At 45.2% G+C, this 20,641-nt stretch overlaps 2 protein-coding genes across 2 annotated transcripts; one reads left to right on the plus strand and one right to left on the minus strand.

Annotated features, from left to right (window-relative positions):
• The first annotated feature begins 2,959 nt into the window (after positions 1–2,959).
• igfbp7 (insulin-like growth factor binding protein 7) lies at positions 2,960–7,251 on the plus strand. The gene is made up of 5 exons (XM_042493511.1): positions 2,960–3,480; positions 4,505–4,614; positions 6,211–6,318; positions 6,578–6,704; positions 7,105–7,251. Exons 1-5 carry the CDS (start codon positions 3,051–3,053, stop codon positions 7,125–7,127), a joined length of 798 nt encoding a protein of 265 aa, XP_042349445.1. The 5' UTR covers positions 2,960–3,050; the 3' UTR covers positions 7,128–7,251.
• Positions 7,252–8,197: 946 nt separating this feature from the next.
• On the minus strand, positions 8,198–20,492 carry LOC121948118 (DNA-directed RNA polymerase II subunit RPB2-like). Its single transcript, XM_042493393.1, is given in 30 exon segments — positions 8,198–8,412; positions 8,976–9,171; positions 9,259–9,419; positions 9,550–9,663; positions 10,115–10,222; positions 10,656–10,709; positions 10,712–10,747; positions 11,058–11,308; positions 11,438–11,532; positions 11,701–11,797; positions 11,885–11,936; positions 12,143–12,209; positions 12,211–12,260; positions 13,045–13,161; positions 13,163–13,268; positions 13,709–13,863; positions 14,063–14,174; positions 14,566–14,705; positions 15,202–15,345; positions 15,488–15,674; positions 15,903–16,022; positions 16,244–16,440; positions 16,527–16,606; positions 16,609–16,690; positions 16,771–16,929; positions 17,773–17,992; positions 18,088–18,200; positions 18,704–18,854; positions 19,412–19,484; positions 20,346–20,492. Coding segments are annotated over 30 exon segments (3,546 nt in total). The 5' UTR covers positions 20,365–20,492; the 3' UTR covers positions 8,198–8,322.
• Positions 20,493–20,641: the final 149 nt, after the last annotated feature.

The raw sequence follows: 20,641 nt of genomic DNA on the forward strand, positions 1-20,641 counted from the left end.
ACAGACAGAGACACAGACAGACAGAGACACAGACAGACAGACAGACAGACACAGACAGACACAGACACAGACGCAGACGCAGACAGACAGAGACACAGACAGACAGACAGACAAAGACACAGACGCAGACAGACAGAGACACAGACAGACACACAGACAGACAGACAGACAGACACAGACACAGACACAGACACAGACAGACAGAGACACAGACAGACAGACAGACAAAGACACAGACGCAGACACAGACAGACAGAGACACAGACACAGACACAGACAGACACAGACAGGCACAGACACAGACAGACAGAGAGACACAGACAGACAGACACAGACACAGACACAGACACAGACAGACACAGACACAGACACAGACACAGACAGACAGAGACACAGGCACAGACAGACAGAGACACAGACACAGACAGACAGAGACACAGACAGACAGACACAGACACAGACACAGACACAGACACAGACACAGACACAGACGCAGATGCAGACGCAGATGCAGATGCAGATGCAGACGCAGACAGACAGAGACACAGACAGACAGACAGAGACAGACAGACAGACACAGACACAGACACAGACACAGACACAGACAGACAGACACAGACACAGACACAGACACAGACAGACACAGACGCAGACGCAGACAGAGACAGACAGACAGACAGACACAGACACAGACACAGACACAGACACAGACAGACACAGACAGACACAGACAGACACAGACAGACAGACAGACACAGACAGACAGACACAGACACAGACACAGACAGACAGAGACAGACAGACACAGACAGACAGACAGACACAGACACAGACACACAGACACAGACACAGACACAGACAGACACAGACAGACACAGACACAGACACAGACACAGACACAGACAGACGCAGATGCAGACAGACAGAGACACAGACAGACAGACAGAGACACAGACAGACAGACAGATTAGAGTTGTGCTCTGTGGTTTCTCGTCTCTTGAGACAACAAAGACACAGTGACCACAAAGACACTTAAAACCACCATAAAGACACTCACAGTGACCACAGAGACTGAAAACTAGAGATGCGCGATAATTGTCGGCCCGATAATGAGATTTATGACGTCATACTGATAATCCGATTACAAAGTGTTTGGCCGATAAACAGCACCGATAATAATAAGCGTAAATTGCTGTAATTTCGCCCGTGTTGCCATGGTTTCACTCCTCCAGAACTACACACACTGCATTATGCTGCGTGTCAAACTGCTGCTGCTCGATCAGTCCACAACATGTCATCAGTCAGCAGGGTTTAACCCTTTCTTTCTTTCTCTTTTTTTTAACTCTTTCCCCGCCATTGATGAGATTTTCTGTCAATCTGTGTTTCCACTGTAGTGTGGGGACACTGTTACCGATGTTATACAATAAAACAACATTTCCACCCAAAAACAAACCAACAAGACGATCTAAGGTCCCAGGGTGACGGAGGAGAGGACTACTAAGGTACCGACTTTATCGCTATTTAGCAGCTTTTCGGAGACGCTCAGCGGCGCTGTTTTAAAAAAACGCAACGGGAGAAACATTTAGCGACTTATTTAAATCATCAGTGAACAAGGAGGAAATATACAGTCCAGGGCCCTTATAGGAAATATAGGAGGCCGCTGAGAGCGCCACACGCTGGAGGGGCGCCGCTGGTCGTGCTCAAAAAAACCCAAAACCCTGATAATAGTTTATTGTCCTGTTAGCGCTCTTTCTTCATGTTCTGCCCTGAAAATAACAATAATAATAATACTTAGGGTCTGTTCTGTAGCTGTGACCTGTCCTGACATTTTGGGGAATGTTCCTCTCTACATCCACTATAACTACAACTGAATATTATTTTCGACATTATTTTTGTACAATTCAAGTTAACATAAGAAGATGAGAGGGGAAAAAACCCTAAAATATATAAATGAAACAGATTTTGCTCTTGAAAGACTTTCTTTTACAAAAATGCAATTTTCCAACTTTTTGTCTGAAATGTTGTTTTTGGACGAATTTGGACTATTTGAAAATTATTATAGTGCATCACTGTTCAAAATCACCACAAAAACACTCACAGTGACCACAAAGAGACTTAAAACCACCTGAGGGACTCCTGGAGGTCACAGAACCACATCATCTACAAACAGATTAACTCTTGACTTGAATCGCTAACAGAAGCTGAGATCAGAGTCAAACCACCTCGTCCTCTCACGGGCATCGATCACTGTGTGATTTTTCAAAATGGGATCTGAGAGACGTTTCATCTAGCAGGCTCAACATCTGGATCTTACTCTCAGTCCAAATCCTGAAGAGTGAAATTAGTTTTGACGTTGACGACCTAAAACCAGCAGCAGATTCAGGCGAGGGAAATATCAGACAAACATGGATCAGCAGCTTCACGAAGAAAACCCGGTCCAGACTGAAGGAGTCGCCGAGATCAGCTGTTATTCTCTCACCCCCCAAATTTGGGGCCTCTGACTGTTTCTGTCCCTGAGATGTAGCAGTCAGACGGCGTCTGCCGGAAGTTTCAACCCTGTGATTCAGAGCCCGCCGGGACGTCCTGAATTCATCCGGCTGAACTGAACCAAACAGTCTGAACAATAACAGGAAGAGTCGCTGTGACCTCTGACTCAGGAGCATTTCCTGTTTTTATTTTATAAAAAACAAACTGTGAGTTTGATTTTCACATAAAACAGGTTTTAAAAGCTTTGTGGAGTTTTTTTTTTTTTTTTTTCTACTCAACCGATGTTTGTTGATTTTGTGTTTTCTATTTGCAGTCTGAAAAAAGTTTTATTTAACATTATTATTATTATAATTATTATCGTTATTATGGGTGTAGTCGTTGAACAGTGTGTGGCGGCTGACAGCAGCTCTGGGATCAGTCTGCTGTGTGAGGCGGAGTCAGCAGCAGCAGCTCTGAGTGATCAGGTCAGAGTCTCACAGTCTCAGTCAGGGTTCAGATCAGCGCTCAGTCTCACAGTCTCAGTCCGGATTCAGGCGCGTCACGATTCATATCAGACCTCCGTCATGAAGTCTGCCTCCGTCTTTCTGTCTCTGGTTCCGGTTCTGCTCCTCCTCTCGGACCGGGTCTCTGCGGGTCCGGGCTGCGGACCGTGTGACCCGGCTCAGTGCGCTCCTCTCCCGACGGACGGCTGTCCCGCCGGTTCTCAGCTGGACTCCTGCGGCTGCTGCTCGGTGTGCGCCGCTGCGGAAGGAGAGCTGTGCGGCGGCCGCCGCGCGGCAGCGCGCCGCTGCGGCCCCGGACTGGAATGCATCAAAAGCAATGAGGACAAGAAGAGCAAGCTGGGCGTGTGCGCGTGCAAGACCAACTACGAGGTCTGCGGCACCGACGGGGTCACGTACCGGAGCGGCTGCGCACTGAAGAGCGCCAACCTGAAGGCCGAGAGGGAGGGCAAAGAGCCAATCAGCATCCAGAACAAGGGCCGCTGCGCCTCAGGTGAGATGTGAGCCTCAGGTGAGAGCCTCAGTGAGCCTCAGGTGAGATCTGAGAGATCTCCTCAGTGAGATGTGAGCTTCAGGTGAGATCTGAGTGAGACTGTGAGCCTCAGGTGAGATCTGAGCCTCAGGTGAGATCTGAGCTCAGGTGAGACTGTGAGCCTCAGGTGAGATCTGAGCCTCATGTGAGATGTGAGCTTCAGGTGAGATCTGAGTCTCAGGTGAGACTGTGAGCCTCAGGTGAGATGAGAGCCTCAGAGAGATCTGAGTCTCAGGTGAGATCTGAGCCTCAGGTGAGATGAGCCTGGTGAGCCTCAGGTGAGATCTGAGCCTCAGGTGAGGCTAATGGCTAATGAAGTTTATTGATCAGGTTCTTCTGATGTTATTTATGTAGAAACAACATGAATATTTCATGATGTTTGCTACAAAAACAGACTGAAGACACGTCAGAGAGACAGACTACGGACGAGTTCACATCACGTCTGCAGCGCCGATCATAAAAATCTGTTTTATTTAAAATATGTCAGATTGAGATGGCGTCTGTAGAATTTACAATGACATGATGAATTCAGTTTAATTTAAAATATTTAGGGTTGACAGGGTGTCTGCAGTGTTGATCTGTTTGGTTTCCTCGGGTCGAGGCTGGTTTTCGGGTGTGTTTTTGGAGGAGAACGTGTCAGCGCCTCTCTGAGCCTCTGACAGTAACAGACAGTGAGTGATGATAATCCAGCTTCATCCCTCCGAAAACAGCAAATTCCTTTCTACATGAAAACCCTCACTGAGCACGCTCAGAGCAAACCGAAAACCCTCACTGAGCACGCTCAGAGCAAACTGAATTCCTCTGAGGTCACCGAGGCTTTACTGTCTCTGATGGATTCCTGCGACCTGTTTCATCCTGTTTGTGATTCTCTGCCAGAAAACCTCAACTACCACTTCATTTACTGTCTGTCTCTGTCTGTCCATCTGTCTCTATCTAACCCGTCTGTCTCTGTCTCTCTCTGACCCGTCTGTCTCTGTGTCCCCAGCTCCGGTCATCGTCACCCCTCCAGGTGAGGTGTACAACGTAAGCGGCTCTCAGGTGTACCTGAGCTGCGAGGCGGTGGGTGTGCCCACACCTGTCCTCACCTGGAAGAAGGTGAGTTTCTGTGTCTTCACTCAGTCAGATTCAGTCTGCACCTTCAGAGTTTTTAAAAATAAACTTTCAATTATCGAAAAGTAAAATATAAAGATGAAACCTCTGAGCGCCGGTGCGCCTCGCTGCCGTCCCGCTTCCTGTTTCCTGCTGCTGTAGAAAACAATAAGAGAGCTCCACCCGAACACACACAACAGGAAATTAACCCCGATTCACCACCGACACACACACACACACACACACACACACACACACAGAAACTGACACCCAATTTAAAATTAACCCAGATTTACCACTGACACACACACACACACACACACACACACACACACACAACCACAGCTGAAATACACCACGCCTGCTGCCCCCCCGACACCGCCCCACATAAGCAGAAGAAAATGAATGGATGGATGTTAACACATCACATGTTACATCTAACAAGTTAACATGTCACATCCAACATGTTATCATGCCACGTTACATCCAACATGTTAACACATCACATGTTAAATGTAACGTGTTAACGCATCACATGTTAAATGTAACATGTTAACGCATCACATGTTGATGTTCCGTGTCAGAGGCGGTGCGGTGGATCATGAGTCGGTCTGTAGGGCGTCAGTTTGATCATGAAAATAAATTCGGAGGTTTGAAACCTGCAGAAAAACAAACGAGCTTCGTTTGAGGTCCAAAACTTTAGCCTCTTTCAGGTTTCATTTCTCTCTCGTGGCTCAACGTGGAGCGATGAAGAAAGATGGTTGAATTAAATGTCAGCGTGATGCTGAGGACTGGAGGGGTTATAAAGAGAAAAACAGCCGTAATGAGCTCACCTGCAGCTCAGGTGTTTCAGGTGTGTCAGCTGTCAGCACGTCTGTCAGCAGACGGCTTCTCTGCAGGTTCAGACTCTTTTTGTTTATCCACTTCAGATCGACAGAAATGTTCTTGCAGAGAGAACCAGCTGAAACACGTTTGCAATCACAAGAGAATATTCCTCATGACCTTCTACAGAGTCAGACGCCCAAAACCAAAATCTGTCTCTGCAAGAACTGATCTCAGATCATCTGCAGAGTATCAAGAACTGATCTCAGATCATCATCTGCAGAGTATCAAGAACTGATCTCAGATCATCTGCAGAGTATCAAGAACTGATCTCAGATCATCTGCAGAGTATCAAGAACTGATCTCAGATCATTTGCAGAGTATCAAGAACTGATCTCAGATTCTGCAAGTATCAAGAACTGATCTCAGATCATCTGCAAGATCAAGAACTGATCTCAGATGTTTTAAAGAATCTTTTAAACTGAATTATCATGAAGATCACAGTTTCACTGAAGACACACAAACAATGTGAAGTACAGACGTAAAGACCATGTGGACGTAAAGACCATGTGGACGTAAAGACCATGTGGACGTAAAGTCTGTGTGTCTGCAGACTGTTTCTGACTGTTGGATTATTTTCAGCCTCCAGAAACAAATTTTTCTTCTGTGAAATCATCGTTTTAATTTAATTTGTTACAAAATCTTTATTGACATGAAAGATAAACAACCTGCCAGACGATGATTGGATGATGCTGATGATGACTGGGTGTCTTCCTTCAGGTCCTCAGTGGGAAGAGGAGGATGGAGCTTCTTCCTGGAGACAGAGACAACCTCGCCATTCAGACAAGAGGAGGACCAGAGAAACACGAAGTGACCGGCTGGGTGCTGGTTAGTGTTTTATATACAGAGAGAGTATATATATATATATATAGAGTATAAATACTGTCGATATGCACGTTATGTTGTGACGTCCTGAGAGCTTTTGTCTCGGAGCTGTGGACGTGCGGCTGCAGAAATGTCAAACGTTGACAGAAATCAGTGGAAAATGTTTTCATTGATCCGAAACACTGAAGCAGAAAAACCTTTTGTGACAGGAAGTGATGTCATGTTGGGCCAATCAACATCACTGACCGTGCCTTTATTTCAGATCTCCCCTCTGACCAAAGACGAAGAGGGATCGTACGAATGTCACGCCACCAACTCCAAAGGAGAAGCTTCAGCTGTCGGCGCCATTCACCTGGTCGAGTCCATCGATGACATCATCGTCAAGAAAGGTAACAACACAAACAACCACAACACGCGGTCCAGTGTGTCGGATTTTGGGGGATTATGTTGTTATGTTTATGTTTACATAGAGAGCAGATTGAAAACATGATGTCACGGCGAAGTTGACCTTTGACCTTTTCATTATTCATCATTTTATCCTGTGAGACATTTGTGTGAAGTTTTGTCATAATTAGCACATTAATTCTTGAGCTATGGACAAAACAAGTGACCTTTGACCTCCAGATTGTAATCAGTTCGGTTGAGTCCAGCTGGACGTTTTTGCCAAATTTGAGGTAATTCCCTCGAGGCGTTCTTGAGACATCGTGTTGATGAAAGTGAGACAGACTAACGAAAAAGTGGCGATCCTGTTTGTAAAAACTCTGACCTGATGATGTCATTTCCTTTCAGTGACGAAGGAGGACGAGCTGTGATCACCTGATCAGAGAGGAGGACGTCACAGGAAACGGCTGAGGACGTTTAAAACTCAGTGAAATCTGATTTTCTTTCTTCTTTGTTTTCATGTTCTGATTTTAAAATAAACATTTCGATGAATAATTTGGTTTCAGTAAAAAAAAAAAGAAATCTTTTTTTGTTGTTTTCCTTTTTTCTCTTTGTCTTTTTTTCTTGATTTTTTCACGTCTTTCTGGATTCAAAGTTGAACTTTTTTTATTTTTTTTTTTTTCGTTTATTCTCTGAACTGAAATCATTCATGCTTTTATTTTGGAAAGATTTAATCTCTGTATTGATCATCAGCTCAGAGTTTCGTATTTAACCATTTTAATCTCTAAGTTGCAGTTTCTGATAAAACTGAAATGATTTTTATTCTCTTTAACTGTAATAAAAGTCGAGTTTTTATTTTGTCGAGTGAAACTGATCAATAATCAATGTTTGCTGTTTCACTGTTGAATAAATCGACTTCAAAGTTTCCACTTTGTTCTCAGACGTTTCTGTGACACCTGAATCTGTTTGACACGATTGATTTTATTTGTAAGGCGACAGCTGCCGATTCTTTAAACTCTGTCCGCTCTGTGAGCACGACGACGTCAATTTGATTCATCAGATATTAAATACCAACGGACTGATCGATGTTCTGATCACTGATCGATCAGCTGAAATACACCAGCAGAGTAAAAACATTATAATTATCAGCATTAGTATTAGTTATCATTTATAAGTGTTTTTATTATTATTGTTTATAACCATTATTATTATAATATATATATATATATATATATATATATTTTAAAATCATTATTATATTTATTATTATTACTTTATTATTACTATTACTCATTATTATGAAATGGACCAGAGGACAATGCAGAGACATTTCAGTGCTCCGCTAAACACGTGATGGCGAGGGCCGGCATAAATGTGTCAGCCAGTAGCGGCGACCACGTTAGCGGTGTGCAGACTCTGCCTTCTTGGCGTGCAGACGTTCGTTTGGTCACACAATGTTTGTAAACGAATGAGAACGCAGAAAAAGAGTCGTGACCAAAAATTATTGAAGAAACTTATTTATTCTAATTTTACAAAAACAAAGAGAGACGACATCAAAGGGTTAAAACATTAAACTTCCTGCTGACGATGTCACATATAAGGAGGCCTGTGATTGGCTGAGCGGCTCTATGACGTCATCATACGAGGAGCGATGCTCATGGACATCAACTCCTGGAAGAGGAGCTTACAGGCATACGGCATCCGGACCAGAGAGATCTGAGGGACAGAGGGACGGACAGAGGGACGGACAGAGGGACGGACAGAGGGACGGACAGAGGGACGGTTAATAACTGGACAGCTGGAGTTCATCCTCTCACAGCTCACTCTGATTTTAATTTAACACTCGACAGATGTTTATGGGTAAACCTATAAGACATTTGAGACATGCTTTAAATGTGTTTATAAATAAAGGTTATATATGTAGTTACTGATCATGTTTACCTGTTATTGATCATGTTTACCTGTTATTGGTCATGTTTACCTGTTATTGATCATGTTTACCTGTTATTGATCATGTTTACCTGTTAGTGATCATGTTTACCTGTTAGTGATCATGTTTACCTGTTATTGATCTGTTTACCTGTTAGTGATCATGTTTACCTGTTATTGGTCATGTTTACCTGTTATTGATCATGTTTACCTGTTATTGGTCATGTTTACCTGTTATTGATCTTGTTTACCTGTTATTGGTCATGTTTACCTGTTAGTGATCATGTTTACCTGTTATTGATCATGTTTACCTGTTTTGATCATGTTTACCTGTTATTGGTCATGTTTACCTGTGTCTTGTTGCGGCAGCCTCGACACTCGTACGTGTGCGTCCTCGTGTTGGCGATGGCCATCAGCCCACACAGGTTACAGACGTGGACTTGATACGGATCAGAGGCCTCGAACAGACGCTCTCTGAGGAACTGAGCCGCTCCGTGAGCGATCTGACAGTCACGCTCCATCTCCCCGAAACGTAGACCGCCATCACTGAGGGACAGACAGACACACAGGTGAGACACACAGGTGAGACACACAGGTGAGACACACAGACAGGTATAGAGGTGTCTCCCTCACCGTGATCGGCCCTCCATAGGCTGTCTGTTGAGGATCTGGACGGGGCCCCGGGCCCTCGAGTGGATCTTGTCATCCACCATGTGCTTCAGACGCTGATAATAAGTGGGACCGATGAAGATCTGAGACGTCAGCTTCCTCCCCGTGAACCCGTTATAGAGGACCTGATCAATAAGAACGATAATCTGGTGTCAAGATCAACTCATCTTTACCGATCATTTTTATCGATCACAGATCAATAATCTGAACTCATCTTAACCCATCATCTGTATTGATCAATAAGTTAACAGTGACCTCATTTCCTCTCAGGTGGTATCCGTATTCAGACAGCAGGTTCGACACTTTCTGTACGTTGACGGCGTCGTTAAATGGCGTAGCGTCGCCGATCTCACCTTTGTTCGCAGAAACCTGAAACCAGAAACACACAAACGGAGTTCAGGTAAATACATGTGAATATAAATATATGTGAATATACAGACTATAAATATATATGAATATATAAACGATAAATATATGTGAATATAAACTATAACATGTAATATGTATATGGACTATGATAACTGTAATATGTGACTATAGACTTTATAAATATGTGAATATAGACACCAGATATACGTGTCGATGTCAATACATGTTCATTTATAACATACATGAAAATATAAATCTATGTAAATATTTGAGAGCAGAGAGAACCTGACAGTCTTATGATCACAAACATTTGGCAGAAACTTTTGCACAAAGCGACTTAACTAAAAAAAAATTAAAATGAATTATTATTCTCTAAACAAAAATAACTTTCCATTTTAAAATAAAGGTGGAAGGATCAGATCATTGATCAATATATGATATTGATTAGTACCTTCCCCTGCAGACACTCGATCAGATGGCCGACTGTCATTCTGGACGGGATGGCGTGCGGGTTGATGATGATGTCAGGTGTGATTCCCTCACAGGTGAACGGCATGTCCTTCAAAACAAAACATGTTTACCAACAAACACACCGCTGTTTACCAACAAACACATCACTGTTTACCAACAAACACACGCTGTTTACCAACAAACACATCGCTGTTTACCAACAAATAGCATCAGCTTTTATAAACTTAACAAACATCGAGAATCAAACAAAATATATATAAATAAACAGATAAATAAGACTTTGTGTTTACCTCCTGTCTGTATGTCTGTGTACTTCCTGTTTACCTCCTGTCTGTATGTCTGTGTACTTCCTGTTTACCTCCTGTCTGTATGGATCCCACAGTGTTCCCTTCTGTTTGACCTCCTGTGTCTGTATGAGGAATCCTGTGTACTTCCTGTTGGTCACCTCCTGTCATTTCCTGTCTGTGTTTCGCTTCCTGTTTACCTCCAGTCTGTAAAAGTCTGTGTAGCTTCCTGTTTACCTCCTGTCTGTACTGGATCCCACAGGTTCCCTTCTGTCCATGACGGCTGGCGAAAACTTGTCTCCATCTGAGGAATCCAGGACGGAGCGAACCTGCAGGAAACAGGAAGCTGGTCAGAGGAAACAACAGATACATTTCCTGTTCTGTTCTCAGTTTCGCCCTGTCGTCCTCTGCAGCGCTTTCAAAGCGTTCTGTCAGAGTCAGGTGTTCTGTCAGCCGTCTTTTGTCAGGAGAATAACTCTGACATCACGTCTGACATCTAACCAGTTGGAACCCGAACACCAGACCAGCAAAACCAGGAATCCACCCACTGTCAGGTGTCTCAGGTGTTCTGTCAGGTGTCAGGTGTTCTGTCAGGTGTCTCAGGTGTTTTGTCAGGTGCAGTGTGGCGCGTCCTCTCACCCTGATCTTGCAGAACTTGTAGCCCTCCTGGTTCAGGGTCACCATCACCTGGTCCACGATGCCGGTCTCACTGGTCCTCAGGAAGGTGCTGCAGTCCCTCTTGGTGTAGCGCCGGTTGGTGCTGTCCAGCTCGTCGTCGTTCTCCGGCAGCGTCACTGTCTTCCCGATGATCACGTCCTCACCGGAGACTCGAACTCCAGGCGCGATGAGCCCGTCATCGTCGAGCTTGTCGTAGATTGCGTGTCTCATACCTATGGAGGATTTAGATTGGTTCTCATTCTGTGGTTTTAGATTAGCCCAACCCACCACAACTTCCAACACCCATGATTGGACGCTGCGGTCACACCTGAGCACAGGTGTTAGCTTTTACCAGTTCTCACCCTGACAGGTTTCACGGGTCGGCTTCTCAAAGATCTCCTCCTGATCAAAACCTTTCTTTGACTCCTGCTCTTTGTAGGACCGATAAAAGACAGACCTGCAGGGGGAACACACAGATTCAAATAAAACAGAGACCAGTAACACCAGTAACATAAGAGAAAACACACAGCAGGACTTTCACACAGAGATTCAAGCACAACATAAACCAGTAACACCAGTAAGACAAGAGAAAACACGAGTGAGTGGGGTGAAGAAGTTGACTGACCTGAAGAAGCCTCTATCGACGGCTGAGCGGTTCATGATCACTGAGTCCTCCTGGTTGTATCCCGTGTACGAGGCGATCGCCACGATGGAGTTGATACCTGAAACACAACCATCAGTCTGACTGTACAGGTGTGTGTTACCTGAAGGCTGTACAGGTATGTGTTACCTGTACAGGTGTGTGTTACCTGCAGGCAGCTCTCTGAAGCGCAGGTATGTGTTATGTACAGGTGTGTGTTTCTGAAGGTGTACAGGTATGTGTGTCCTGTACATGGTGTGTTGGTGATGCAGGCTGTACAGGTATGTTTGCCCATAGCAGTGTGTTTACCTGCAGGCTGTACAGGTATGTGTTTGGTGAGGTGTTCCTGGGACCTGTACAACAAACAAAACGTTACCTGAGGTGCAGCTCTCTGAAGCGCAGTTACTCCATAGATCGTGTGGTGCACCAGCGGTTTCTGAGGGTAGTACAACACCTGAGCGAGCGTGTCCATCCGAACATGGAAGTTGGTGATGAACGCCCATGGCCTGTTTGCCCATAGCAGACTGGTAGGTGTTCCTGGGAGACTGAACAACAAAGTCAAACAGTCAAACACAACATAAACAAAGAGGTGCTACGATCCCTGACAGAGTGTTTACATCATCCAGGATCAGCCTTTTTACCTGCATCCACCTGCTGAACACACCAGCGTTCATACACCACCTGTCTGCTCTACAGCCACACGAATCACCTTCACTCTACATGAACCACAGTCACACGTTCACACACAGTCACCCATTCACACCCATTCACACAGTCACCCGTTCACACACAGTCACACAGTCACCCGTTCACACACAGTCACCAGTTCACACAGTCACCAGTTAATACACAGTCACACACAGTCATCCATTCACACAGTCACCTGTTCACACCCATTCACACACAGTCACCCATTTACACAGTCACCCGTTGAAACACAGTCACCTTTTCACACACAGTTGCCCGTTCACACTCAGTCACCCGTTCACACACATTCATGCATTCACAAACAGTCACCCGTTAACACACATTCATTGGTTACACATTTACTTCTTTACACATCTGTGGTTTGTTTGTTTGTTTGTACCTGGCTGTGGTGATGTTTGTTTGTTTGTTTGTTTGTACCTGGCTGTGGTGATGTTTGTTTGTTTGTTTGTACCTGGCTGTGGTGTGTTTGTTTGTTTGTTTGTTTGTTTGTTTGTACCTGGCTGTGGTGATGTTTGTTTGTTTGTTTGTTTGTACCTGGCTGTGGTGATGTTTGTTTGTTGGTGTTTTGTTTGTTTGTTTGTACCTGGCTGTGGTGATGTTTGTTTGTTTGTTTGTTTGTACCTGGTTGTGATCGGGGAAGGGGATGATGGAGGCGCAGACTCCGAGGATCATGGACGGGTGGATCTCGCAGTGCGTGTAGGTGGAGCAGTAAGCCACGCCCTTCTCCTGGAGATCGTGTTGTTTGTTTGTTTGTACCTGGGGTCATGGCGAGCATCACCGTCTCCTCCTCTAGATGTGTCGTTGTTTGTTTGTCCACCACGCCGCTCGCCACCAAGTCCTGCCAGCTGACACACACACAAACAAATGATGGAAACAAACTCCTTTACAAGATCAGCCGACAACTCTACACAAACAACACCCTTCTCCTGAGAGTCACCTCTGTCTCACCTGTCCTCTCTAGTCTCGATGCATTGTTGCTTACCTGTCCTCTGTCTCACCTGTCTCTGTCTGAATTGTTGCTTACCTGTCCTCTGTCTCACCTGTCCTCTGTCTGAATTGTTGCTTACCTGTCCTCTGTCTCACCTGTCCTCTGTCTGAATTGTTCTTTGCTTACCTGTCCTCTGTCTCACCTGTCCTCTGTCTGAATTGTTGCTTACCTGTCCTCTGTCTCACCTGTCCTCTGTCTGAATTGTTGCTTACCTGTCCTCTGTCTGAATTGTTGCTTACCTGTCCTCTGTCTCACCTGTCTCTGTCTGAATTGTTGCTTACCTGTCCTCTGTCTCACCTGTAGTTGTTGTACTCTCTCTCCTTCAGCTGGTCGATGTGTCGTCTCTTCAGCAGCAGTTTCTGTTTCTCGACGATCAGCAGCGGCCTGCAGATCCGTCCAGCGTCCGTGTAGATTCTGATCTCTCGTTCTCTGATGTCTCTGATCATGGACACCTGAAACATTCAGAACAAGCAGGAACCTGAGCTCAGGTATGCAGGCGTTCGAAGGACACGACTGTCGGGTCTCGGTGTGGATCGGCGTGCCGGACTGTTTGCGAGAATTTGACAGTTAGACAGAGTGGATCTGACGGACTGTGACTGTCAGTGTGGACTCGGCAGCAGGTTTCCATCAGGAACTGAAGGATCTGTTTACCTCGGACACGATGATGTCCATCTGTCTGCGGAGTTTCCTCAGAGTGTTCATCAGCTGTTCGGGATCTTTGTGGATTCCAACCCAGCAGCCGTTCACAAAGATCTTCGTGGCACTTACACATTAAAACAAACCACAAATAATCCAAATATACTCACCACATGTAAAGTCACAGAAAGTTTGATTTAAATGTTTGATTGCTGATTCATGAAAATACATTTAACACTGTGCAGGAGCTAATAATCCTTTTATTCTGGAGGTTTGGTTGACTTCCTGTTGTCACTCTGATAGACACAGAGTGCTGCTGCCATCTGCAGGGCAGTTTGAGACATGACACACGAAGAATGAACTTAACTACTGCAGAGTAATAAAATAAACAAAACTTAAGAGATTAAACCAATCGTAAAAATAAAACTAAGATGAAAGCAAGCATAAAAAAAACCTAAGGAGAATAAAACGAATATAAAAATAAAACTAAAGAGATGAAACCCAGTGAGGGGACTGACTCTGCGATGGCAGCAGGTGAGATCTCCTCCAGGTTCTCCATACTCCACTCCTCCAGAAACTCCAGGATCGGGGACGGCTGGGAGCCCACAGAGATGTAGGCCATGAGGGCCAAGTTCTTCACCAGGCCCACAGCGTGACCCTGAAACACAGTCCGCCAGTCAGTACCACTGATTGATTAATGGATTAATCAATACCACTGCGGGATCAATGAACCAGTCAATACCACTGACTCATCAATCAACTATTCAATACCACTGACTGATCAATCAACCAGTCAATACCACTGACTCATCAATCAACTTATAAATACCACTGACTCATCAATCAACTATTCAATACCACTGACTCATCAATCAACTAATCAATACCACTGACTCATCAATCAACTATTCAATACCACTGATGGATCAATCAACTAATCAATACACTGACTCATCAATCAATGCTATTCTAAGTTAAACACTGATGGACATTGTAGATCCAGTCAATGTCACATATCTTCAATACTTTTCGGGTCCTAGTGTAAACTTCAGATTCACATTGTAGATCCTGTCCTTGTCACATATTTTCAGATATTTTTTGGGTCCTGTGTATCTTCAGATATTTTTGGGGTCCTGTCAGGTGTTTGTTTGTACCTCGGGTGTCTCGGCCGGACACACCATTCCCCACAGTGTGTTGTGCAGCTGTCGGGGTTTTGCCAGTTTGCCATCTCTGCCGATGGGAGAGTTGACTCGGCGCAGGTGGGACAAAGTCGAAGCGAACGTCAGACGGTTCAACACCTGAAACAGGAAGACGTGTCGATGAGGATTCAAGTGAAAACGTTTTTACAGTGTCGGTCTGACAGAAAGCCCTGATGATGAGGTCCTTCAGTTTTCTGAGAGTTTAACTCCTTAGGTATCAGATGGAGGCAGGTGTGCTCACCTGGGACACGCCCGCTCGGGCCTGGTGAGCCTTCTTCACGTCGCCCCAGTTCCCGGTGGCCAGCGAGTACTTGAGGCCGTCTGAGATGATTCGGGTTTTAATGGCGAGCTCCAGATTGAAGTCTTTTCCTCTGTCGATGAACTTCTGGGCGTAAATCCTGATCTCCTTCAGCAGGTTCTTAAACATGCTGAACACACAAAGGTTCATGTTTAGATTAAATAATTAAACTGTGTTCAGCAGGTTCTTAAACGTGCTGAACACAAAGTTTTATTCATTCACAGAACTGAAACTTAATGAACCTGCAGCACATTAAATCGTGTTTTATACGATATAAACTGTTTGTGTTTCTGTGTTTCAGTGTTAAAGGAGAGTGAGTCGGGGTCAAAGGTCAGTGCGAGGCGTGACAGAAGCCCACCCTCTGAACAGGAAGGCCAACAGCGGCCCGGCCAGGTCCAGCCTCTTGTTGCCATAGTGATCTCTGTCGTCCAGCTCACGTCTGCCGAGAGCCGCGAGCAGCAACCTGTGGACCATGTACCTGTAAATACACACAGAAATACACACTGTTACACACTAACATGCACTGACAGCTGTGAGGGTCTCACCTGTGCAGGTGTGATGGTCTCACCTGTGCAGGTGTGATGGTCTCACCTGTGCAGCTGTGAGGGTGCTCACCTGTGCAGGTGTGATGGTCTCACCTGTGCAGGTGTGATGGTCTCACCTGTGCAGGTGTGAGGGTGTGCAGGTGTGTTGACTCACCCTAAGAAGTAGGCCTTCTTGGTCTCGCAGAAGTCGCTGACTCCGACGTGCGGCAGCATCTCTTTCTGCAGGACTTCTTTGGCGTATTTGATTCTTCGTTCTTTTGTCACTCCAGGTTTTGCTCCTCTGGAGCCGATAAAGTTCAACGCCACGTTCTGCTCCTGAATCACAAACGCCTCGTCTAGAGACGGCTTCACCTGCAGACACAAAGACATCACTGGTGACATCACAGCTGGGGGGGGGGTGGTTACACTGAGGATGGGTAAGCAGTAACGGTACTGACCATCTCCATCATCTCTGGGTCATCGAAGTCGTAGATGATGTGTTCCAGGATGTCTCTGTCCGACACGAAGCCCAGCGCCCGAACACGATGATGATGGGCACTTCCTGTCTGATGTACGGCAGCGTGGACACGATCCTCTGACCGATGGCACTCTTCTTCACACCCTGAGAGAGACGATCAATAACCAATCAATCCCACCTGTCCTCCCATGGGTCCTCTCCTTCCTGTGTGCAGGTGGACTCACCTGTCCTCCTCGGGCCATCATGCTGACCCATATGGTGCTGGTAGGGCGGGACGAGTTCTCTAGACAGGACCGGCACTCTCCGGTGTACGCGTACTTCGAGTCCTTCTTAGCAAACACGTACACTGTGTTGGTCGCCATCTTCTCCTGAGCGATCAGCACCTGGAAACCAGTAGGGGACACCAGTTTAACCAGTAAACCACCAACACACCAGTTTAACCAGTAAACCACACACCAGTTTAACCAGTAAACCACCAACACACACAGTTTAACCAGTAAACCACCAACACACCATATCAATATATATCACAATATCCATCAAATCAGTATTTCTGTCGAGTTTAAAGGTTCCTTTGACTCCTCAGTAAGATATGCAGATATCATCAGGTTAATTTTGGTTTAAATATTATTTATTTTCTGTCTATTCTACTAAAATTCAAAGAGGTCCAGTTACTAAAATCTCCTCCCAGCAAAGGTCCGAGCCTCATACCTAAAATCAATATCACCATTAACTGAACATTTTACTTCCATTATGATTCATGAAAGATTATTTTGCTTTTTTGTGGTTTGTTTTTTGCCCTTTTGAGTCGGCCTACTTCTCCTGTAGCTGCCAACAGCCTGCCAACATTCACAGTTAGAGAAAGGCTGAAAATAAGCTTGTGTTTGTGGCCCCGGGCCCCCGATAAAAATAACATCTGGAGCTGGCTGTCGCACATGTCCGCGCGCTGGAGCGGGCTACATACAATCTGTGTCTGACAGCTTGCTTCAGGTGGGAGGAGGCAGGTAGAAACTCAGTGTTTCTTGTAAAAAACCTGCCAGCGAGCACGTTATGTTCACAGAGTCAGTTACCATGGCGACTGACTCAGAGTTTGACTTAACTCTCTTTTTGTAACGGCCATACGATGATCCACTGTGACCGCCGACTGACAGACAGATCACGTACACACTCTCAGCAACAACGCTGTGATGTCACGTGGCGACGTCATGTGATGATGTCAGGCATACCTTCTCGGAACCGTTGATGATGAAATAACCTCCGGGGTCGAGCGGACACTCGTTGAGCTCGCACAGGTCTCGATCCGTCAGGCCGCTCAGCAGACAGTAGGTGGAGCGGAGCATGATGGGAATTTTTCCGATGAAGGTCTTCTGGTGCTGAGTCTGCAGCTGGTCCTCGCCCTCCTTTATGATCGTCTTTGTGATGTCCACGTACAGCGGCGCCGAGTACCTGTGACACAGGTACAACAGATGACAACAGGTGAGACCAGGGGAGAACAAACAGGCGAGACCAGGTAAGAGCAGGTCAGAACAGGTGAGACGTACGTGAGGTTTCGTAGTCTGGCCTCGTTGGGCATCATGGGTGACGGCGCGCCGTCTCTCTCCCAGTGGGTGGGCTTGGACAGGTAGATCTGCTCAAACTTGAGCAGGTAACGAGGCTGAAGGAGAAAAACAGTGATGTCACACCACCTGAACAGGTGAGACGCCGACTTTTACTCACCAGGTGTACCAAGAATTTCAACAATAACAACACAAAAACACAAAAACCGTGAACACATCAGACTGCGTTCATTCAGCTGCTGCTCCCTCCATCAGTCAGCGAAGAGTTAAAACACATTTAACCTTCACTGAAAAACACTGAACATATTCTAAATTCAACCTTCACTCTGACTGAGGCTGTTTGTTAGGTCTCTAAATCTGTTTGGCTGCGTCCAAAGAGGGACATGTTCACTTTCTGTGTGGGACACGTTCAGTTTCTGTTTGGTAGATTTGGTTTATCAACGTGACAGAGAACATAAAATGGTCCGAGCAGGAACGTCAGGGACCAGCTTTAAATCTAAGAACGTTTCTGACGACAGAAACAAACGTGTCTCTGATTTCACAGCTGTGACCAGATCCAGGTCCTGGTCGAGATCCAGGTCCTGGTCCGGGTGTTGCTCACCGGCTCCTCCACCTCTCCTGAGGTGTGCTGGGCTTCAGCCTGCAGGTCGATGGGCGGAGCGTCCTCAACGATCCTCTGAACCGACATCTGGATGAACTCATCGAAAGAATCCAGCTGCTGCCGCACCAGACCCTTCTCGTCAAAGTAAGAGCTGCCAGAGAAACACAGTCTTGTCAAAATAAGAGCTTCCAAAGAAACACAGAGTCTCATCAAAATAAGATCTGTTAGAGAAACACAGAGTCTCTTCAAAATAAGAGCTTCCAGAGAAACACAGAGTTTCATCAAAATAAGAGCTGCTGGCGGAGAAGCACAGTCTCCTCAAAATAAGAGCTATAAGTAACCAGGAGCTGCTCTCCGTAGTCCAGATTATAATCCAGAAAAATTAGAGGACTTTTTAAAAACACCCCGACCCAATAACAGACAACAGGAGAGCCTCAGACAGGAGAACAGATGTGTGAGAACGTCTCATATTTAAATTTCCTCCTGAAAATTGTTTGATGTGTTTCACTTGTTAAGTTTCTGTTGTAAAATTCAACAGACAGCTAATGAGTCTCTCATATTCAAAATAAAAGTCTGTATGTAAAGAGATCTGATTCATTCATATTCAAAATAAAAGTCTGTATGTAAAGAGATCTGATTCATTCATATTCAAAACAAAAGTCTGTATGTAAAGAGATCTGATTCACTCAGACGTCCAGGTGAGTTTACCTGATGACGATCCAGCACGCTTCCTGCCACAAATCTGGAGTAATTTCATCCTCGTCCTCATCATATTGATTATCTGAAAACACACAAACATGAAAGACATGATCACAAATTTACATTATCACGAGTCAATATAGGAGTGAATAAACATTTCTCTGATCAATATTTATTATCACTCATCAATTACTGTACGCTGAACCATCGACTCAGGGCATTACTTATGTTTTGTGTGTTTTATTGTGTATTTGAATGTATTAGAATGTCTTAGAATAACAAACATACACACAAACAGCGTGTCTGAGTCTCACAATAACACACACACACACACACACACACACACACACACACAGCGCGTCTGAGTCTCACAAGAACACACACACACACACACACACACACACACACACACACGCGTCTGAGTCTCACAATAACGAACACACACACGCTTGATTATCTCTACACAAGTTGCGGTCATGTTAGCATATTAGCTGAAACAAAGCTCCGCAGCTTCAGCTGTCTGAGTTCAGCTTGCCGGTCAGTGAAGTTTCATGTTTACCAGACGGAGCTAATGTTAGCATGTGTCTGTAAAGTACCGCAGCTGTTGTTAAAATCGTTACTGAAGCTAGCTGCTGTATGGAGCTAATGTTAGCATGCGTGTTTGTAAAGTACCGGTTTGTTTGGATATAATAATGTTTGAGTTGTTACTGATGCTAGCTGATGTGTTTACATGTTTTCAGACGGAGTTAGCATTAGCTCGGAGCTAGCTGCTTTAGCATGTGTTTTCATGTTTTCAGACGGAGTTAGCATTAGCTCGGAGCTAGCTGCTGTTAGCATGTGTTTTCATGTTTTCAGACGGAGTTAGCATTAGCTCGGAGCTAGCTGCTGTTAGCATGTGTTTTCATGTTTTCAGACGGAGTTAGCGGTGTGTTTGTCGGCTCACCTTCGTCCTGGTCGTACATCTTTCACGTCCAGAAAATATGAAAATAAAATCAAACTCAGACACCAAATACACTCTAACTTTGAACAAAATATTCAATATTTATCCACAGAGTCTTTGACGACGAGCAGACGAACAGCGCGCCCCGGAACAAACCTGTCACTTCCTCCTCCTCCTCCTTCTTCTTCGTGTTTTAATGGCAATCTAGGCCGCTGCTGCCCCGCTGTGTTTCCACCGGTCATTACACCTGCTGGTCTAAATCCCGCGACACAACTAACAACGATTTTACCGTCAGGAAA

Source organism: Plectropomus leopardus, chromosome 9 (genome assembly GCF_008729295.1).
Source record: "Plectropomus leopardus isolate mb chromosome 9, YSFRI_Pleo_2.0, whole genome shotgun sequence".
NCBI lineage: Eukaryota > Metazoa > Chordata > Actinopteri > Perciformes > Serranidae > Plectropomus > Plectropomus leopardus.